At 45.0% G+C, this 22,194-nt stretch overlaps 2 protein-coding genes across 2 annotated transcripts in view; both read left to right on the plus strand.

The window, feature by feature from the left end:
- The window catches only part of LOC138945348 (low-density lipoprotein receptor-related protein 5-like), a 24,306-nt gene extending 23,681 nt beyond the window's left edge, over positions 1-625 (plus strand). Inside the window, exon 13 of the mRNA XM_070316775.1 lies at positions 1-625. This exon is cut by the window's left edge and continues 4,281 nt beyond it. The gene's annotated coding sequence lies outside the window, so the exon portion shown is untranslated.
- A 6,946-nt stretch (positions 626-7,571) lies between these two features.
- LOC138945349 (NFX1-type zinc finger-containing protein 1-like) overlaps positions 7,572-22,194 on the plus strand; it is a 60,692-nt gene continuing 46,069 nt past the window's right edge. Inside the window, exons 1-5 of the mRNA XM_070316777.1 lie at positions 7,572-7,952; positions 11,880-14,444; positions 17,985-18,242; positions 18,892-19,052; positions 20,633-20,891. Coding sequence (XP_070172878.1) covers positions 11,919-14,444; positions 17,985-18,242; positions 18,892-19,052; positions 20,633-20,891 — 3,204 coding nt within the window. The 5' untranslated portion in view covers positions 7,572-7,952; positions 11,880-11,918. The remainder of the gene's footprint in view (positions 7,953-11,879; positions 14,445-17,984; positions 18,243-18,891; positions 19,053-20,632; positions 20,892-22,194) is intronic.

Raw genomic sequence — 22,194 nt, forward strand, 5'->3', positions numbered from 1 at the left:
GATCCGGGTTCGATTCCCGGCATGGGCGGTCAAATTTTTTTTTGTTTTTTGTTTTTAATTCTTGTTTACCATTGTTTATTATGAACGTTTTAATGTTTTATTTTACTCTAATAATTTGTTTAATTGTGTAAAATAAATATTTTTTTTTTTAAATCCACGTGCACAAGACAAAAACTTTCATACTGGGGGAGCGAGCCAGTCTTAAGAGTACTCGGGTCCAGCGCCAGCGTTTTTTTATTCTTTACACGTATTGGCAATTATTTGAATAGTTAACCACTCGTCAGATTGTGTTTCATTTGTTCGATTCAAATGTTTGATGACATCATTTCTGCTGGTGAAAGAAAGGGGAGGAGAAACATGTACAGTGACGACCTTATTTTACAATCAATGACATACATTTTGTTAAAACAAATCTTGGCACAGTCCTGACTATCAGATAACATTTTAGCATCATGGAAACTTAATTTCTTATTCAAATTTCGAGTTCATCTGGTATATTTGCACAATAGCAAAGTGAAACAATTTTCACTGATGTTGTATATGCAATGATAGGAGATAATGTATAAATGCTGTATTGTTGCATATAGCTATCATATATTTCGTAAAGTTAAACAGTCATATTCACCTCGTTGTGTGTGTGTGTGTGTGTGTGTGTGTGTGTGTGTGTGTGTGTGTGTGTGTGTGTGTATGTATGTGTGTGTGTGTGTGTGTGTGTGTGTGTGTGTGTGTGTGTGTGTGTTTGCGAGCGTGTGGGCGCATGTGTGGGACTCTACTTGTGTGTGGATTTTTCGTTGTAATGCATCCTCTCCAGCAAAAGATAGAACAAACAAAATAATTTGTATTTTGCCGCCATATTTTATTTCATGAAACGCACTTGAAACAAAGATGGCCAAACCTGGTTCAGTTTGCTTTCAAAGTGTACGTGTTACATTCAGAATGATTGGACTTTGTTTGTTGATCCAGCACTCAATAGACCATGGTAGGGGTCGAAATCCAAGTTCAGAAAAGTAAGGTGGCGTCCTCTTCTCTTTCTCGCACCGCGTACACCCTAACCTTCATCTCGCTAAATTTGAAAGAGAACGAGTCCCCTCTAAAAGAGAACCATCGGAGCCCTCGCGGTCAAGCGTTATTGCGGTATTCGGCACCGAGCCGACCGCGAGCCGACTGAGGAAAGCGATTGCCGATGGTTGCCGCAAATGAGCCAGCATTTGCCGCCATCGCGCCGGTACTGCCATGCTGCCTGGGTCGTTGGTCCGGCTCACTGCTGTTGGCCATGTAGTCTCCGTTCAGACTGGACCAGCCATGCGTTGCTCAGAATCACAATAGCCCGCTCAGAGAAAAGTCGCTTTGGATTGGTCTATGCAACGGGCTCACAACGAGGCAAATCGCTTCACGAAGGCGACGAAGAAAGCACGATTGCTGCGAGATATGAAAAAGGTTGTACTTCTTAAACTATTAGACGATTCGGTCAGTGAAATCGTCAGAGAGAACGTGGTTATGATGGGAAATTTAGCTGGGGTAGTCCCTGAACCTTAAAAAGCGGTGGATCGCTCGGGTTACGTCGAAAACCACGCCGAGAAGATCGCAACACGCTACACGGCATCGCAGTGTAAACACCGCCGCCATCTTGGATTACGCAGCGCGCGGTGGACGAGCATATATACCAAAGCCGCTCGCCGAGTGCTTCGCGAGCGCTTTCCTGCACTGCCCTAAGAAACGGCTTTCTGTCATTCGCACTGCGGGCGACCCGTGGCGAACCGCTCTGGGCAACTCGTCTCTGTAGAAGTAGCGGTGCCATCAGGCGCCGCGGTGTTGCTGTGCACAGTTGCGGTGCCACCAGGCGCCGCGGTGTTGCTGTGCACAGTTGTGGTGCCACCAGGCGCCGCGGTGTTGCTGTGCACAGTTGCGGTGCCACCAGGCGCCGCGGTATTGCTGTGCACAGTTGCGGTGCCACCAGGCGCCGCGGTATTGCTGTGCACAGTTGCGGTGCCACCAGGCGCCACGGTATTGCTGTGCACAGTTGTGGTGCCACCAGGCGCCGCGGTGTTGCTGTGCACAGTTGCGGTGCCACCAGGCGCCACTGTATTGCTGTGCACAGTTGTGGTGCCACCAGGCGCCGCGGTATTGCTGTGCACAGTTGCGGTGCCACCAGGCGCCACGGTATTGCTGTGCACAGTTGTGGTGCCACCAGGCGCCGCGGTATTGCTGTGCACAGTTGTGGTGCCACCAGGCGCCACGGTATTGCTGTGCACAGTTGTGGTGCCACCAGGCGCCGCGGTATTGCTGTGCACAGTTGCGGTGCCACCAGGCGCCACGGTATTGCTGTGCACAGTTGTGGTGCCACCAGGCGCCGCGGTGTTGCTGTGCACAGTTGCGGTTGCTGTCTGAGTCCTGGTCCCTGTCCCACGTGCTGAACGGGTAACCACTATGGATGACCAGGTTGTCACCTGGGGGTTGATAGTCGTAGACTCGTCAGTGTGTGTGGTGTGTGTGTGGGGGGGGGGGGGAGTGTGTGTGTGTTTGTGAGGGGGGCTGTGGGATTTGGGGACTCAAAGACTCAACGATTTTAATGTCCTTATAAAAAAAAAAAAAATTGCCTCGCAGTGTCAGGCGGTTTGAAACATAAATAACATCTCAATCACTAACAGTTTAAAATTCCACTCGTGGGTACAGGCACCAACATTTACACATGCACAAGCACGCAGGCTCGTCCACACACACACACACACACACACACACACACACACACACACACACACACACACACACACACACACACACACACACACTAACTATCTTCCTTGTATACCCTCTCTCGTCTCCCCTTTCCGTTATTAAACTTGCAATGAATTAAAAATGCTCAGCGTAAACTGAGTTGTACACATAAAGTTAGAATATCTTAAAAGTTCATTTGAATATAAAGCAATCAGTCAATTATTAAATAAATCAATGTATTAGTCAACAGATTATTGCTTTAATAAATAAAGTGTCAGAGAGAAACCAGGCAAATCATTTCGTGGTTCTGTGAATTTCCTTGTTATAGTTTTATTTTGACCAGTGTAAAAAAAATTAAAAAAAACTGGATAAACAAATCAGTAACTAAAAAACGAAAATACCTGAGTTTAATAATATTTTTAAAAAAATATTACAAGAAAAGTACAGGGGAAAACTATGTGTCATACTGTTAGAAACATACCTGCCTCAACCTTCCACAGACGATATCAATCATTCAGAACAAACCCATACTATCCTTGGCATTCGATGTCATTAATCCAACAAATAAGCCCACAAATTTGTGGGGCACAATAAAATGAAAACACTCTCTGCCTTGCTCACAGTCACACACACACACAGGTCTCCATATGAGTTATTCTGACCAGAACTTGAGAATGTGAGGGAGGGGAAGGAAAAAACACACTGTACATCATAACACTGACAGTTGTACATAATAAAACCTCGCCTAATTACTCTTACCTCCTGGTTTGCGGCAGTCGCATCAAATATTTTACTTCTGTCAGTGACAGCCTCAAGATCATGCAGCAATCGGTTGGCTTTTTCAGCTGAGAGGAGACCTTGAAGTTGAACATACTAGCTCTAGCTCTCTTCTGATTGATGCCAACCTGCAATAAAATAATTGGGAACCGATCACTCGGAAGGTTACCTATTTGAGTATTTCAAGTTAGACTCAATCTTTAAAAACAAAAAGAATTTATAAAATAGTATGATCATGCACCTTGAAAAGAGGTTGCAAAAACGTGGTACTGGTAGTGGTAATCTTCTTCTTCAAATAATGAGAAAATCCCTGCACAGGACAACTATCTACGTGTTAGTTCAGTGAACGATACCTTGCGCCTGTGGACTGACCACAGGCAGAAGGTATCGTCCACTGGACTACTACTATCACAGAGTAGTCTTTCTGTGATAGTAGTAGTCCAGTGGACGATACCTTCCGCCTGTGGAGTGACTCGAGTGAGTCGAAATGACACATGTTGCAACACATACTCCCTTAAACCCACTCTCAGTTATGAAACGAAACATGGAAACTTACCTCTGGTTAATATGCAAAGGTTCGCCCGTCCCAATTCTCTCGCATTAGCAAACATCATTGCCTATTGGAGATTCTTTCCAAACAGATCGCCTTCGATCCGCCATTAACTAAAAACCGAAACGCAGTAGGTCTGAAAACCACGCTCAACGTCAAAAATAAGGAGGAAAAAAAAGAGCCCAAAACATTTTTTGGGGCAAAAACACTGTTTAAGCCCCACAAATATTTGTCCTTATTTTTTATGAAGCTTAATTTGTGCCCCTTATTTTATGCTCCACAAATACAGTTTGTGGCCCACAAGACCAAAATGTGTCTTATAAAAATAAGCCCAGAAAATTGTGAGGCACATTTGCAGTTTGTGGGCCACAAATTTGTGCCCTTATTTTGTTGGATTAATGACAACGAATGCCAAGGATACCATACCCCCTCAGAATGTTGCAGCTCTATTTTAAGCTGACGGGGGGAAAACGGGAAAAACATCTTTGCACTTACATTTCACAGATAGTTCTGAAGCTTGTCTTTCGACATTGTCCAAGTCTGCCGTTACTGACGTTTTTCATCTTGATCACAACAAGCCTTGACTCACAGGACATTGTCCACATCAGGAGTAGGGACAGAGCCCACAGCATTGTGGTGAAAAGTGCCATCCTAAAACACACATCATGCATTGTTCATTGTCCACATCGGGAGTAGGGACAGAGCCCACGTACACTGTTGTGAAAAGTGCCATCCTAAAACACACATCATGCATTGTTCATTGTCCACATCAGGAGTAGGGACAGAGCCCACAGCATTGTGGTGAAAAGTGCCATCCTAAACCACACATCATGCATTGTTCATTGTCCACATCAGGAGTAGGAACAGAGCCCACGACACTGTGGTGAAAAGTGCCATCCTGAAACACACATCATGCATTGTTCATTGTCCACATCAGGAGTAGGAACAGAGCCCACGACACTGTGGTGAAAAGTGCCATCCTGAAACACACATCATGCATTGTTCATTGTCCACATCAGGAGTAGGAACAGAGCCCACGACACTGTGGTGAAAAGTGCCATCCTGAAACACACATCATGCATTGTTCATTGTCCACATCAGGAGTAGGAACAGAGCCCACGACACTGTTGTGAAAAGTGCCATCCTAAAACACACATCATGCATTGTTCATTGTCCACATCAGGAGTAGGAACAGAGCCCACGACACTGTGGTCAAAAGTGCCATCCTAAAATACACATCATGCATTGTTCATTGTCCACATCAGGAGTAGGGACAGAGCCCACGACACTGTGGTCAAAAGTGCCATCCTAAAACACACATCATGCATTGTTCATTGTCCACATCGGGAGTAGGGACAGAGCCCAAGTACACTGTTGTGAAAAGTGCCATCCTAAAACACACATCATGCATTGTTCATTGTCCACATCAGGAGTAGGGACAGAGCCCACAGCATTGTGGTGAAAAGTGCCATCCTAAACCACACATCATGCATTGTTCATTGTCCACATCAGGAGTAGGAACAGAGCCCACGACACTGTGGTGAAAAGTGCCATCCTGAAACACACATCATGCATTGTTCATTGTCCACATCAGGAGTAGGAACAGAGCCCACGACACTGTGGTGAAAAGTGCCATCCTGAAACACACATCATGCATTGTTCATTGTCCACATCAGGAGTAGGAACAGAGCCCACGACACTGTGGTGAAAAGTGCCATCCTGAAACACACATCATGCATTGTTCATTGTCCACATCAGGAGTAGGAACAGAGCCCACGACACTGTTGTGAAAAGTGCCATCCTAAAACACACATCATGCATTGTTCATTGTCCACATCAGGAGTAGGAACAGAGCCCACGACACTGTGGTCAAAAGTGCCATCCTAAAACACACATCATGCATTGTTCATTGTCCACATCAGGAGTAGGGACAGAGCCCACGACACTGTGGTCAAAAGTGCCATCCTAAAACACACATCATGCATTGTTCATTGTCCACATCAGGAGTAGGGACAGAGCCCACGACACTGTGGTCAAAAGTGCCATCCTAAAACACACATCATGCATTGTTCATTGTCCACATCAGGAGTAGGGACAGAGCCCACGACACTGTGGTCAAAAGTGCCATCCTAAAACACACATCATGCATTGTTCATTGTCCTGAAACTTGAACTAAGAACAAAAAGGAAGTCAGGGAGAAAGAGACAATGACATGGGGAGACCAAAAAACAAAACATCTGTTTTTAAAACGTGTAAGATATGAAACAGAGTTGAGAGATGATGAATACCAACTTGAATCAAACGATGTTCTTTTATGGGAGACAGAGAACAACAGACCCATATAACTAATTATAACTTTTTAATTCTGCAACAAACTAGGCCTATGCACTGTTTTTAAAAACAATGTAAATTAGGCAAGAACGTAGGGGGTGAGGTGGGGGAGGGGGGGGGGGGGGGTAGGGAACAATGTATTTAAATCAACCATAACAGTAATTGAAATTTCCTCTGTGGATTGTTATAAATCACTCGTGGTGCCCTTCCCGCGTCCAATGGCTTTGCAAAAGCTATTTTAAATATATCTTCAGCTGTGACGAGGGAGTCAAATGTGGCGTTATCTAATGATAATAATAACAGCGTTATCCAATTAACATTAACGTATCTAACAATAACAAAAACAGCGTTATATTATAAAAATGTGAAATACGATTCCCCATATGCGTGGAATACTGTACAAAATTCATTGCCGGGGCATAAATCAAATAATGGTCTTGTTACAAATAGAAAAAAACTCGCATACACACACTCACACACACACACACACACACACACACACACACACACACACACACACACACACACACACACACACACACACACACACACACACACACACAAAGAGCCACCCAAAAAAAGGAATATAAATTAAGTGTCACGGTTGCTTCCCTTGTTTCTTGATTTTCCATTCGAATGGATTTTCCCGTTCCAAATATAGAACCAATCCAGCATTGACGAAAATTGCAGCAATACTTTTCAAAATACAAATGTTCGCGTTTGGCTTACTGTTTTGGTTTTAAGTTTAAACACACATCTTATCACACGCTAAAAGTCTTCCAGCCTGACAGATTAATCCAGTTTTGTTTTCGTGATGAGTGGGATTTATTTTTAGTAACATGTTATACGGGCATTAGGTCATGTTTGGAGCACACTCAATTTTGTATGACGGTTTCCGGATTAAAATCACAACGTGAACGACAATATTAATGTCATCAAAAGGTTTACAGTGCGGACACTGTGCGTCATTAAACATTGATTCGGTGTAGCCTACAGCAAAGAGAAGATACTGTTTCATACGAAGCAAAAGTTAATAATTACGATGAAAAACACAGTTTTTGGAACAGTTATCCCGTTACGTCATATATGTAAGTTTTTCTGGCAGATGTAGGGTTTAATCTGTCTGATTACCAACAACACTGTCACTGAGCACACACCCTGTGCTTACGCCGCTAGTTCTAATTATAGAAACAAGTCAGCCCACTGGGTTTTCCTGCGAAATCGTCTTTCGTTTCGCATGAAACTAATTCTTGACGAGGGGACGTTTTGACGTGTGTACACGTAGACCGCGATGTTTTCTGCCTATTTTCACTTGTGAGTGAGAGAGGATTCTACTGTCTAATTCCGCAACAACTGTGTGTAGATGCTGTTTATCGACCGCTCCGTCGAAGCATTATGAGAAAGTGTTGAACCATTCACCGAGTTGTGCAAAACTTGGTCAGTGTAGATTCTTTACTGTATCTGCTGGGTCGCAGCACTGAGTATACTCAGGATCGTTTAGGGTTTAAACGCTTTCCGTCTTCTCTTTGTGCGAGAGATTCATTTTCTCTTTGTGTTCATGAGCCAAACCTTCGGACTGGTATGTGAACATTTTTATTCTTTTTATTTCATAATATTGCCTTGATGGTATAATGTCAGACTATTCTCTGCGAGCTTTGTGTGATCGACTTTCGATTTCTGATTCACATTGTCAAATTCAGTCGCAACAGCGGGTCGGTCAAAGGGGAATTTAATGTTAGTTTCGTTTCTAGACAACTGCTATAAGTTCTTGATCCCACGAAATGAAGCGGTTGTGCATAATACTATTGTTCGCCTCTCAGTGTCCCAGTCTCTGTTTGTCTATCTATGTGTGTGTGCCACGGTGTCAGTGTGTGTGTGTGTGTGTGTGTGTGTGTGTGTGTGTGAGTGTGTGTGTGAGTGTGTGTCTGTGTGTCTGTGTGTCTGTGTGTGTGTGTGTGTCTGTGTGTAGGCTGTGCGTGTGTGTGTGTGTGTGTGTGAGCCAGAAGCTCGTGAGTCCCTTGATATTCAACCGCTGGGGCTTGGCTGAATACAAGCCATATACAAAAGCCACTCATGTTGTAACCTCTATATACCACACACACATACACACACACAAACACACATGAACACTTCCTTATCAGATGAACCTTAGCCCCGGCAATAGCAGTGTTACTGCATTCATCAGTGTACAAGCTTGTTGTTTGCCAGCAACTAGTGTAGCTGCAATAGCACGCTATGAATACGTTTGGAAACGTACATTTTCTCCTTTGATCAAGCTGCACTGTGTAGGCCTATGTAAAATCATGCGTGCATTTCAGTGAAGTGTGTGGAAATAGTTCTGAAAGCAAATCGAATCAATTGTTTATGGCATTGAGGACTCGCCGCTGTGCCGCGGAGAATATGACTTTGATTCGCGAGTTTAGCGATGGTTGTGCAGAGTTGTGTAAATGTGTGCACATTGGCTGGGCTTGAGGGCATGTTTGAAAATACCTCAGTTAAGGAAGTACACCTAAGGCGCCATGTTGGAAAGTTTTCTGACGATTTGGACCTTTAAACATTCAAGGGACAATTGCTGTATCGGCGTGTGCACTTTTCGTTTCACTTGCAAAGAACACGCCTCTTCCACGGCGCATGCAAACCATGATAACATTATTTTCTGAACACCGCTAGTATCCTGTTATTTATTTCACGTGCCTGCTGTGTCGGTGACGCATAGTATCCTGTTATTTATTTCACGTGCCTGCTGTGTTGGTGACGCATACACACCTATCTCGGTGCTCTGAACCAGAGACACACATATCTATGTCTCTGTCTGAACGAAGCTGCAGTCTCACCGGCACTCTATTGATTTGCTTCTATACATGTACAAGTCATAACGCGGTCACTCGTTTTCTTTGCCAAAGTTTTTTCTTTCTTTTGTATCTGTTGCTTACTCATGTATTTTGAACTGCTGAAAATCGATCGTAACGAGTCATTTAAATGGAGAGAGAAAGGGCGAAGGGGGAGGGGGGTGGGGTTGGGGGGGAGGAATAGGGAGAGAAACTGAGAGAATATGACAGAGAGCCGTGTGTGTGTGTGTGTGTGTGTGTGTGTGTGTAAGTGTATATGTATATGTGAGTCTGTCTATCGTCTGTCGGCGTGTATCTGTGTGCGAATGTGTCTCTGTCTGTCTGTGTATGTGTCTTTCCTTGCAAATGCTTATAATGTAAACTCATTCCCCCCCCCCCCCCCCCACCCCCTCCCCTTCCGCCTTTTGAGCACGTACACCTTAAAGGCACAGTAAGCCTCCCGGGCCGTAAACCATCACAGATACTGTTGTTTTTAGCATGTAGCGGCTTCTACTTTCGGTTTCGGTTTGTATTCTATGCTCTCCCCACTACGTTAAAGGCACAGTAAGCCTCCCGTAAACCATCACAGATACTGTCAGGCTTTTACACACAGTACAAACACCCTTTCATTTGAACACTCACCGCTTGAGAATATCCTATAGGTGCCCTCCGTAAACTGAGAGCGAGCAATTTTCAAAGAATTTATTTTTGCGTGGTTTATCTTACCCCTGAGCCATCGTGAACCCGTGTGACCCAGTTTCCCTTTTTCACAATGCAGTCGTCAGTTAGTAATTTGAATGCGACTAGCTGTGAGCTTATCTGCAATAGCACGTTAGTATGTACCTCTGACTATGCACGAAAAAAACGGCTGTGGTTCACAAGAACTCTCGCGATGGCTTTTGTCTGTTCAGAGGAACTGGCGATAAGCTTAAACCGTCGTCTGCTACGAGAACCACGACCTTGCGTGACCCTGCTTCCGAGCGTTTCTTTTTTCAAACTTTCAAAACTTCGAATTGTACAGATCTTGTCTTGATGAAAAAAGAATTCTTTTATGATTTAAGAATGTTTGTGTAACAAGCTGTCAATTTATTATTTAAATCAGTTAAAAGTTAGGTCTAGCGCCAAAACGCACCACGGTCCGATTGTCTCTGAGACAATCCGCAGAATTAATTCTTTGAAAATTGCTCGCTCTTTACGTAGGGCACCTGGGATGTTCCCGTTCGGTGAGTGTTTAAATGAAAGGGTGTTTGTACTGTGTGTAAAAGCCTGACAGTATCTGTGATGGTTTACGGGAGGCGCACGGTGCCTTTAATGTGAGAGTAGCATTGCCTGACAGGTTTTCACACTCGAGATGTGCAAGTAAAATCCATACTTTCACTTTCTAACAACGACAAGTCTAAAAGACCCTGCAATGACGTAAGTCTTGTATCGACTTTTGCCCTGCGCTCACAGTCCGCAGTAAACGATGATTGTAATGGGCAGAAGTATACCTGCGCAGTTTCAGCGCCACACTGACGACGCACTGCCTACTATTTATGCCGCGATAGGGATTATGACGAGTACTCGGCCTGTTTTGCTTTCATGCAACGTGTAGCGGGCTGGGATAATCTGCAGTGTGTCGTCGGTCCTGCTGAACTTACATATTATGTGAGCGGAGCCCTTTAGGTTGTTTTTAGCATGTAGCGGCTTCTACTTTCGGTTTTGGTTTGTATTCTATGCTCCTCTACGTTTAAAGGCATAGTAAGCCTCCCGTAAACCATCACAGATACTGTCAGGTTTTTACATACAGTACAAACACACTTTCATTTAAACACTCACCGCTTGAGAACATCGTAGGTGCCCTCCGTAAAGAGCGAGCAATTTTCAAAGAATTTCAGTATTTTTGCGTGGTTTATCTTACCCCTGAGCCATCGTGAACCTGTGTGATCCAGTTTCCCTTGTTCACAATGCGGTCGTCAGTTAGTAATTTGAATGCGACTCGCTGTGAGCTTATCTGCAATAACTTAGCACGTTATTATGTACCTCTGACTATGCACGAAACAAACGGCTGTGGTTCACAAGAACTCTCGCGATGGCTTTTGACTGTTCAGAGGAACTGGCGATAAGCATAAACCGTCGACTGCTACGAGAACCACGACCTTGCGTGACCCTGCTTACGGGCGTTTCTTTTTTCAAACTTTCAAACCTTCGAATTGTACTGATCTTGTCTTGATGAAAAACGAATTCTTTTATGGTCTAAGAATGTTTGTGTAACAAGCTGTCAATTTATTATTTAAATTTTAAAAGTTAGGTCTCGCGCCAAAACGCACCACGGTCCGATTGTCTACTGAGACAATCCGCAAAATTAATTCTTCGAAAATTGCTCGCTCTTTATGTAGGGCACCTAGGATGTTCCCGTTTGGTGAGCGTTCAAATAGAAGGGTGTTTGTACTGTGTGTAAAAGCCTGACAGTATCTGTGATGGTTTACGGGAGGCGCACTGTGCCTTTAAACATGTGGTATAAAATCTCGTCTGATTGGTCAAAGTAGTTACACGATGCAGTTAAATGGTAATAAATCATGTGAGAGAAAAAGATTGACACAGATTTTGCAAAGTTATTGCTGTATGAGTAATATTTCTTGCGTTCTTTTTTTCATCGTCAGTTAAAATCGTCAGTGTTATTTTTTTTACCCCAACAGCTGAAATCCCCCGTAGGCACTTAAAGGTCAACGGTCAAGATGTGGGGGTCAACTGACGAATCTGATGGCCCCAGGGCATCGTACCTCTCGGGTAGAACCCCCCGCAAAGACCATCCCAAACCAAAACCAGCAAAACCGCTCCCCGCTTTTTCTTCGCGGTTTTCCAAGCCAACGTCGTCGAAGCAAAGTTTCGGGGCGCCAGGACTAGTCTCCGATGACTCAGTTGATAGTGACAGCAGCAACGGAAGTGACGACAGAGGAGGTGCACGCCTTTCTTCCGGTGCGCGTGCGATTGCTGCAAGTTCGCAGGCACCGAAACCCAAACAAAGATCGAAGACGACCAGCGGAGCGTCAGCACAGCTTTCTGTGTCAGGACCAGACATCAGGGTAGCTTCGTATCTTCGGAAAGAATCGGATGTCCGACCCAAAACCCGAGAAGCTGTTGCTCCAAAAGTAGGCAGAGGGAATGTTGTTGAAACGCCCACAGCTGCCACTCGAGACAGAGTTTCAACTCAACCATCTGCAGCTGCACGCTCTGCTCAAACACCAGCCAGCTCCGTGTCACAGGTCGACTACAGCTTCAAGAATTACCTGTCAGGCAATAAAGCAAAAGTTCCTGGATCGTCCCATCACGTGGCCCTGGGACAGCCAATCAGATCGTTTGAAAAGCACCATGCGAAGCTGTCCGACTCCGATAGAGGCCAACAATACTCCAAGCGAGACGAGAAGCTGAACCTGCAGGACTTTCTGCCCAAGGAATCACGCAGCAAAACGGAAGCCAAACCCATCAGATCAGGCTTGTCAAGAGTAGGAGCCAGCGACCATGCCGCTAGGGTTGGCGCAGCGTTTCTAGACTTCAGCGTGGAGGAAAGTCGTATCGGAATGTCGGAGCTGAAAATCGATGATGGCATTGCAGAAGAGTCGTATGAATCTGGCTCGACCTCACGATCTGCTTCAAGGCCGGTCAAACCTCAGGAACCCAAACCCGCCGCTGCCAGGAGAGGAAACCACCCTGCTCATAACTCTGGAAAACCTCGCACCAACTCCAGAAAAGATGCCGACGATTCGAGCCCAACGTCGGACGAATCGGGCGACGAAACGTTGGACTCCTTGTTGCCAACACAGAAGAGATACGTCCCACCCCAAAGAGTGCCTGGAGGAAACAGAAAGAAGTTTGACGACGATTTTCCTCCACCTGGCGGCCGTAGAATCAACGCTTTACGACCAGAACGCCAAGAAATGCTGTTTGCAAATCACGGCGCTTGGGAGAGAAGACCAAGACTGACTAAAGACAGCGGCAACGGAGGCCAAGGCCCTGGCAGAGGGGATGAAGACAGGAACTGGAGAGAGCGGATAGGACCTCACGACGATAGAGCTAACTGGAGACGTCGGGGCGACAACGAAAACGCCAACAGACGAGATGGAAATGACAACAGACACAACTTGAGAGGTGACGAAGGTGACAGGGATCATCGTCCCAGAGCTAACGCGGAAGACGATGACTGGAGGAGAGGGCGACAAGGCGATGGTGACCAGAACAGACAAGGTAGAGATCCGCCCAGGCCCAGGTATAAAGACAGACAAAGAGGCCCTCCAAGACAACAACATGACGACAGAAGAGGTCCACCGAGACAACAACATGATGACGACAGAAGAGGTCCCCCGAGACAACAAGACGATGACGTCAGAAGAGGTCCACCGAGACAGCATAATGCTGAAGGTGGTGGCAACAACAGACAGCAGCGAAGACCTCAGCCAGCGGGCCTGAGACCACTGGAAGCCAACCTGTCCTTTACCAGACTTCGCGAACTCAGAACCAGGGAGCCGGCAGAGGTGGTAGCAGCCTTGTCCTACAGCAAGGAAGGGCTGTCCAGACTGCTAAAGAACGAGGAGAAGCTGACGACAGATCAAGAAATGATGCGACTGCTACTGGGCGCTTTGGCCAAAGTGTCTCAATGCCACTCGATGCCTGCTCAGACCGGCGAGATCCTCAACCTGGTGAGGACGAACAAGTTCCTCCACAACCTCGGCACCTTCCTCACCATCACCAGCATGAGGGGGCAGGCAACGGACGTGCCTTACATCATCGGCGACAGCGCGGACCTCCTAAGAACACTCGTCATGCTCTTCCCCTCTCATCTCCACGAAGTCGTCATGGCGCACGCTTTTATCGAAGTCGCTGAGAAACAAGCTAGACTGAGAGGCGCACTCCTCCCCGAAGACATCCTCAAGAAAGTCGCCGACCTGGAAATCGCCAAGGAGGCGGCAGTAGAAGGCCTTCAACGTAAGCAGACTCGGGCTCGAGGCGGGATCGTTGACGAGGACGCTCTCACCCCTCCCGACGACTTCAGGCAGATCTCAGTGTTCCCCACGCTGGAGGACCTAAGCAAGGACGAGCTGCCCTTTCTCCGCAAGAACAAACAGGTCGGGGGGTACGCCGGCGTGGACCACTACCTTGACGTGCAGTTCCGGCTGCTGCGCGAGGACTTTGTGTACCCGCTGCGTGAGGGCATCGCTGAGTACCTGGCCATGGTCAACGCGCCACAGCGAGGCAGGAGGCTGAAGGTGAGATTTGTGTGTGTAGGGTAGTTAACGTGAGCAATGCTGTTTAATGGAATAGAGAGAGCTTGACGGAAAGACTGTCAGGCGTGCAGGCAGGCAGCTCTCTCTGTGTCTCTGTCTTTGACTGTGTCTTTCGGTCTGTCCGTCTGTGCGCCTGTCTGTCTGTCTGTCTGTCTGTTGTCTGTTGTCTGTCTGTCGGTCGGTCTGTCTGTCTGTCTGTCTGTCTGTCTGTCTGTCTGTCCGTCTCTCTCTCTCTCTCTCTCTCTCTCTCTCTCTCTCTCTCTCTCTCTCTCTCTCTCTCTCTCTCTCTCTCGTGTCGGTTTAAGACCGTCCTTTTTATTGTCTCCATCTTTATACGTTTTTAGCAGGGACAAAATGTAAGACTCCATCCTTGAGTAAGACAGATCGTTCATTCGTTCGTTTTCTCTCTCTCTCTCTCTCTCTCTCTCTCTCTCTCTCTCTCTCTCTCTCTCTCTCTCTCTCTCTCTCTCCTCCTCCTCTCTCTCTCTCTCTCTCTCTCTCTCTCTCTCTCTCTCTCTCTCTCTCTCTCTCTCTCTCTCTCTCTCTCTCTCTCTCTCTCTCCGAATAACTCAAAATACGGTATTATGCAAGCCAGAGCGGATTCTTGCCCCAGGAAACAATGTCAAAAAACTACTGTCGATTATTTTTTCTTTACAAATAGTTTTAGATGCCTTTTGGTAGTTAAAGGTACTGAACTTGTCAAATCCAGGTGCACGGAGCCCCTGGGGCATTTAGTCATACCTCAGGCAGCTATCCGTTAGAAGAACTACCAAGTTTCATTGACTTGCACCCAAAGAGTCAAGAACTGCGATTATTTTACGAATTAGTTTCGTACTCGGACCCGGCTGGTCTTGGCCTATTTTTGGATCTAAATTTAGGTCAGGTAGATCACCACATCGTGCACAAAAAGACACGTCACTAGCAAACTATGTCAGACGTCATCATGAGTTTGTGTAAAACAAAATGGAGGCCGGAATCACTCAGTTGAATCGAACTCCGACCAAACACCACGTAATAACTAGGTTAATTTATGCACTCGCGTGAACAAGAAACTGTCGAGCTTCACAGATGTCGTCGTTGGGTAGTTTTGGGTTTGTTTTACTACCATAGGAGGATTTTTGAACCGTAAATGCACTCAGCTGCAACGAAAACGCAAAACGAAGGCTGTGAGCTGCACTGTGCCTTTAACTCTGAACATCTGGTGGTGGTAACTGGGCGGGAGAGACCCCCCCCCCCACACACACACACACACACCTTCTCTGCTTATGGGCGTATAGTATCACGCAGAGTTGTTTCACCTTTTTACATTTAGTCAAGTTTTGACTAAATATTTTAACATAGACCGTGAATAGAGACGAGGGTGGTGGTGTATGTGCGTGTGTATGTATGTATGTATGTATGTATGTATGTACTAGAGGAATACCCGGCTTCGCCGGGGTGAATCGCGAGACAGAGACAGACAGCGTGGCGGTTCATCACAATCACCTCTGCAGGCGAAGTCCTGTCAAACGGGATTGAGAATTTTAGAGCTTATTTCTTAGCCCTATATTATCTGTTGTGGCTTCTCAAATGCCAGAACATACAGACAGACAAAAGCCGCTAGACCCCATCACAAACAGAACTCTACAATCCACAGGTTTTTGCCCACACACACACACACAAACACACACACAGAGAAGCCGTATATATATATATATATGTATATCTATATCTATAAATATATAGAGATAGGTGAGAGTGTATTTTTCGCGTGGCTATAAATTGATTCGACCTTTTCACTTTGACAGTAAGAACAACTTACGGGTGCAAGGGAAGCGTTCTGGACAGCGCAGTGACATTCTAAAAATAGTAACTCTCAGAAACTGGAATTTGGGGTGAACGGCGCGACAGAGACAGACAGCGTGGCGGTTCATCACAATCACCTTTGAAAGGCGAAGTCCTGTCAAACGGGATTGAGAATTTAAGAGCTTATTAATCTTAGCCCTATATTATCTGCTGTGGCTTCTCACATGCGAGAACATACAGACAGACAAAAGCCGCTAGACCCCATCACAAACAGAACTCTATAATACATAGGTTTTTGCCCACACACACACACAAACACACACACACACAGAGAAGCCGTATATATATATGCATATCTGTATCTATAAATATATAGAGATAGGTGAGAGTGTATTTTTCGCGTGGCTATAAATTGATTCGACCTTTTCACTTTGACAGTAAGAACAACTTACGGGTGCAAGGGAAGCGTTGTGGACAGCGCAGTGGACAGCGCAGTGACATTCTAAAAATAGTAATAGTAACTTAGAACTGAACGGGAAAGCCACACGAAGGAAGGGAGATAAACGCCAAACACTGGAGAAGATAAGGAAGAGTTACTTATAATGGTGAAATGAACACAAAAACGAAAATGAGTTCAGCGCTGCGCGCTGAGAGCACGTGTTGAAATATCTCATCGATGATATTGTGTCCGGGGTGTAGCTGAATACGGTGTCCAAATTTGAAAAAGATCCACCGAGAACTTTGGCGTTGTGATGTGGTGTAGCGGCTATGGTGTGTCGGTATGGGGGCCCGGGTAGCTGAGGTGGAACCAAAATAGCTGAGGTGGAACCAAAATCGGTTCCGCGCTGCGCGCTGAGAGCACGTGTTGAAATATCGACCAGGTTGTGTCCTGTACCGGGTCAACCTGAATATGCCCACCAAATTTGAAGCAGATCCATCGAGAACTTTGGCCGTGCATCGCGCACAGACAGATACACAGACAGATACACAGACAGATACACAGACACACAGACACTAGTCGTATATATATATATATGTATGTGTGTGTGTGTGTAGAGCGATTCAGTGAAAAGTACTGAACCAATATTCATGAAATTTCACAGTAGAGTTCCTGAGTATGACATCCCCAGACGTTTTTTTTCATTTTTTCGATAAATGTCTTTGATGACGTCATATCCGGCTTTTTGTGAAAGTTGAGGCAGCACTGTCACGCTCTCATTTTTCAATTAAATTGGTTGAAATTTTGGTCAAGTAATCTTCGACGAAGCCCGGACATTGGTATTACATTTCAGCTTGGAGGCTTACAAACTAGTTAATTAGTTTGCTCATTAAAGTTGTCATTAAAATCGAATTTTCACTAATACATTTAAAAATGATTGCATCGTATTTCTCAATTTCTCCTGAATTCAAAAATATATACATATGTCATGTGTACTCTACAAATGTGCTCCGAATTACAGAAGATAGGTTAAGTAGGCCCAAGTACTGTGTTTGCACACTACGCGGAGACGAGCGTGACCCGTCTCGGTCTGTATGTGTGGTTAGTCGAGACTATCTTAAATATAGTCTTGGCGATGACTGTTTGTTGGTGTTAATCTGTTACTTTGAGGCAAACAGCTTGACTAAATGTTTTTATATCGCTTCACGCGACTTGGTTTTTTTTTACATTCGGGCTGGAAAGGTGTAAGGGGAAAATATAGCTCTTTGACCTTGAACTGTGACCTATTTTATTTCAAGGACATCCGCGTCTACCACGACGTGCACATCCTGAGAGCTGTCTGCCTGACCTCTGGCCTAGGTCACCGCTTGGCTTTTGACGTCTCGCACATGAAGCGCGTGAAGTGGGAGGTCAGCAAACGCCTGATCTACGGGTCTCTTATCTGCCTGTCTACGGACAACTTCCGGACGCTGTTTTTCGCCACAGTGGTCAACAGAGATGCCGCTGACCTGAAGGAGGGGCTGGTGGACGTCATGTTCGAACACGACCTGCACGAGGTACGCTTGTCCAAGCTTGGAACAGGTAACTCTCGCGGAAAATCGGCAATCCCGGACACGGAGAAAAAATATCACGCTTTTACCTTGTGCAATACTAAATGATAGGAAAACAAAAGCAAAAGCAACACGGAACGGAAAAGGTACGAAAAGAAGATGGAGGAGAAACACAAAAGGGAAGGAACTCTGGTAACATGAAGAAATTACAGGGGATGAAAGTGGTTAGAGGATACCAGGGACACACACACACACACACACACACACACACACACACACACACACACACACACACACACACACACACACACACACACACACACACTGACTGTATTACAGATACATAAGGGTTTATTTAAACAATAGTGGACACATCAGTAACCAGGTAAGATTTTTCTTGTTCAATATTTCGGCAGATAAACTGCCTTTGTCAGGATGGTATGAAAGTCGTTATTCATAATTTCATATATTCATAAGGGTAATAAGAAATGGAGAACAAAAATGAATAAAATTTTAAAAAAATAACAGCTACAGACAAATGTCTGTCCCCTCCGCGCAGATAAAGTGCCTTCGTCAGGATGATATGAAAAGTCATTATTCATAATTTCATATATTCATAAGGGTAATCAGACAAATGTCGGTCCCCTCCCCACAGATATCGGCCATCGCTCCAGAGACGGGGTTCACCATGGCTGAGACGACAGCGTTCTTTGAGGCCTACAGGCACGTGCTGACCGGCCTGCAGAGAATCCCTGCCGACCAGCTGCCCTTCCACCGCTACATTGTCACCTGCGACCAGAACGTGGTGGAGCCCATGTGAGGATTGGAACAGACAGGCAGACAGACAGACAGACAGAAAGACAGACAGACAGAAAGACGAAGACAGGCAGAGACAGAGAGACTTGTCTGCAACCACACACAAACTTAACAACTTAATAGTGCAGGGTTATTCACCTTGGTTGGACAATCATTGGATGACGTTGATTTCCCCCAGTGTGTAAACCACTAGTTGATTACAAGATAACAATGAACATTCAATTCAATTCAGTTCATTAAAACGTTATTATCTATATATATATGAAGTCTTATATCGCGCGCGTATCTCCAGACTCGGACTCAAGGCGCAGGGATCTATTTATGCCGTGTGAGATGGAATTTTTTACACAATACATCACGCATTCACATCGACCAGCATATCGCAGCCATTTCGGCGCATATCCTACTTTAGACGGCCTAGTATTCCAAGTCACACGGGTATTTTGGTGGACATTTTTTTTATCTATGCCTATACAATTTTGCCAGGAAAGACCCTTTTGTCAATCGTGGGATCTTTAACGTGCACACCCCAATGTAGTGTACACGAAGGGACCTCGGTTTTTCGTCTCATCCGAAAGACTAGCACTTGAACCCACCACCTAGGTAAGGAAAGGGGGGAGAAAATTGCTAACGCCCTGACCCAGGGTCGAACTCGCAACCTCTCGCTTTCGAGCGCAAGTGCGTTACCACTCGGCCACCCAGTCCACCAATTATTATCTGAGTGCAACAAACATAATTTTTTGTTTTGGCTCGTGTAGGAAATAACATTACATAAAAAACACTCTCAAAACATAAAGACACATAATGTTAAAGTTCTTTTGACTGTGCGGAACGCAATACTAGATGGAAATTCAAAACTTGACATTAAACTAATTGGAATAGGAACAAAAAACTGCAGGAGCAAGAGCAAGAGCACGATAGCAATGAAAATGTACTCGCCAGAAACGCGAACAATAAAAAAACGTAGAAGGTATTGTATTGTATTGTATTGCATTGTATTAAATTATTATCTGTGGTTCGTGTTTCTGGTGAGTACCTTTTCATTGCTATCTTGTTCTTGTTCTTCTCCCCTGCAGTCTCTTGTTCCCTGTTACAATACACTAGTTAATGTCATGTTTTAAATTGCCATCTTGTATTGCGTTCTGCGCATTCAGAAGAACATTAACATACACTTTTAGTAGAGCCCTGATGAAAGTGCGCGGTGCGGCTTCCGCCATTGCTGTCGACATTTGTCTCTGTCGGCATTTCGTCCGTGATCAAAGGCCTGTTCGGTTAGATATGCACACAAAAACCACTTCTTCTTGCATTCATTTTCACTTCTGTTTTAATTTTCTAACAAGAACAAGAACACAGATTTATTTTGCCATATAACATAACAGCTTTTGGAATTTGTCCTGGTGTGGAAACACTCATATACGTCGTTTTCAACCGTTCAAGGTTATATCACGACAGCTCAAATACATCCATACACTCCTTGCATCCAGGGTTAACACAAATGACAACAACAACAACAACAAGAACAACAGCAGCAAAAAACAAAACAAGTCAAAGTCATCAGCAAAAATTAATTTGTTTCTCAGTTACCTGGCCAACGCACGCCCTCAGAAGAGGTACGACCTGCGCCCCCTGGTGGACGACAGCGTGACGCTGCGGGAAGACCGACAATTGGAGGACCAGGGGAGAGAAGTGGCCTACCAATTCAGCGGCGAGGCCAGGAGCGCGGAGAGCGTCCCGGTTCTTCAGAAAGATGAGTGGCCGGACCCCGAGTTGTTGAAGCTGGACGCGTCTCAGTATGAAGCCTTGCAGACCGCTCTCACCAAGGAGTTCTCCGTCATCCAGGTAAACATCCAAATCACATAGACTGCTAATGTTCAAAAATTAATGGTACAAAACCACACACACACACACACACACGCCCGCACGCATGCACGCACGCACGCACGCACGCGCGCGCACACACACACACACACACATACGTGTCTGAGGGGGGGGATATCTGGACATTTGCAGCAAAGAAAAATGTGTTGTATCTGGACTTGTTTATTTCTAAAGCTACAGAAACGGAGTGCGAGTGTAAACATGTGTTAGACTTTAAGAATACCTTTTGAGATTTAAAAAAAAACCCACTCATTATTGAAAGTTACTCACCCAAAAAAAGAGATTCTAAAACACGTGTTATATCTGGACATCTGCCACCTAAAAGTGAGTGATAGCCGGACATATGACCGGAAAGCTGTAAATACTATCAACTTTATCAAAATAGCGTTACATATGCGTGGTAGTACAAAAAAGCTACCAGTAATCCCAATTTTTTTGTTGTTGACAGGGACAAACCAAGGGGAACTTTAACGCCTCTCGGCGTATTTTTTTCCGAGACAAATGTCTCCGCAGCTGATAGTTGGTAGACTTTATTGGATGTCGTTATTCAAATGCAATCCGTCAGAGACAGAAAGCTTAGAAAGGAATTACGTTGTATTGTTTTCCTGCTTTGCCTGGCTCAGGTCGGGAAATTCAGGACCGAAATGACCCAAGGTGCAACTCATTCCTTTTGATGAGTTTCAAGTTTCTTAAAAGTTTTCGCAGCTGTTGGTAGACTTTATTGGATGTCGTTATTCATATGTATCCGTCAGAGACAGAGAGCTTAGAAAGGAATTACGTAATTGGTAGACTTTATTGGATGTCGTTATTCAAATGCAAACCGTCAGAAACAGAAAGCTTAGAAAGGAATTACGTTGTATTGTTTTCCTGCTTTGCCTGGCTCAGGTCGGGAAATTCAGGACCGAAATGACCCAAGGTGCAACTCATTCCTTTTGATGAGTTTCAAGTTTCTTAAAAGTTTTCGCAGCTGTTGGTAGACTTTATTGGATGTCGTTATTCATATGTATCCGTCAGAGACAGAGAGCTTAGAAAGGAATTACGTAATTGGTAGACTTTATTGGATGTCGTTATTCAAATTACAAACCGCCACAGACAGAAAGCTTAGATTTTTATTTTATTTTTTTTATTTTTTTTGCGCATGAAAAGACTTCAGGCCAGATTTTCTTTACAAAACCGGGGAGGTAGGGTAGGGGAAGGGTGGTTTTTTGTTGTTGTTTTTTTTAGCATGAAAAGACTAGGTGTCTAAAGCAGAGTTCCACTATAC

Source organism: Littorina saxatilis, linkage group LG13 (genome assembly GCF_037325665.1).
Source record: "Littorina saxatilis isolate snail1 linkage group LG13, US_GU_Lsax_2.0, whole genome shotgun sequence".
Classification (NCBI taxonomy): Eukaryota; Metazoa; Mollusca; class Gastropoda; order Littorinimorpha; family Littorinidae; genus Littorina; species Littorina saxatilis.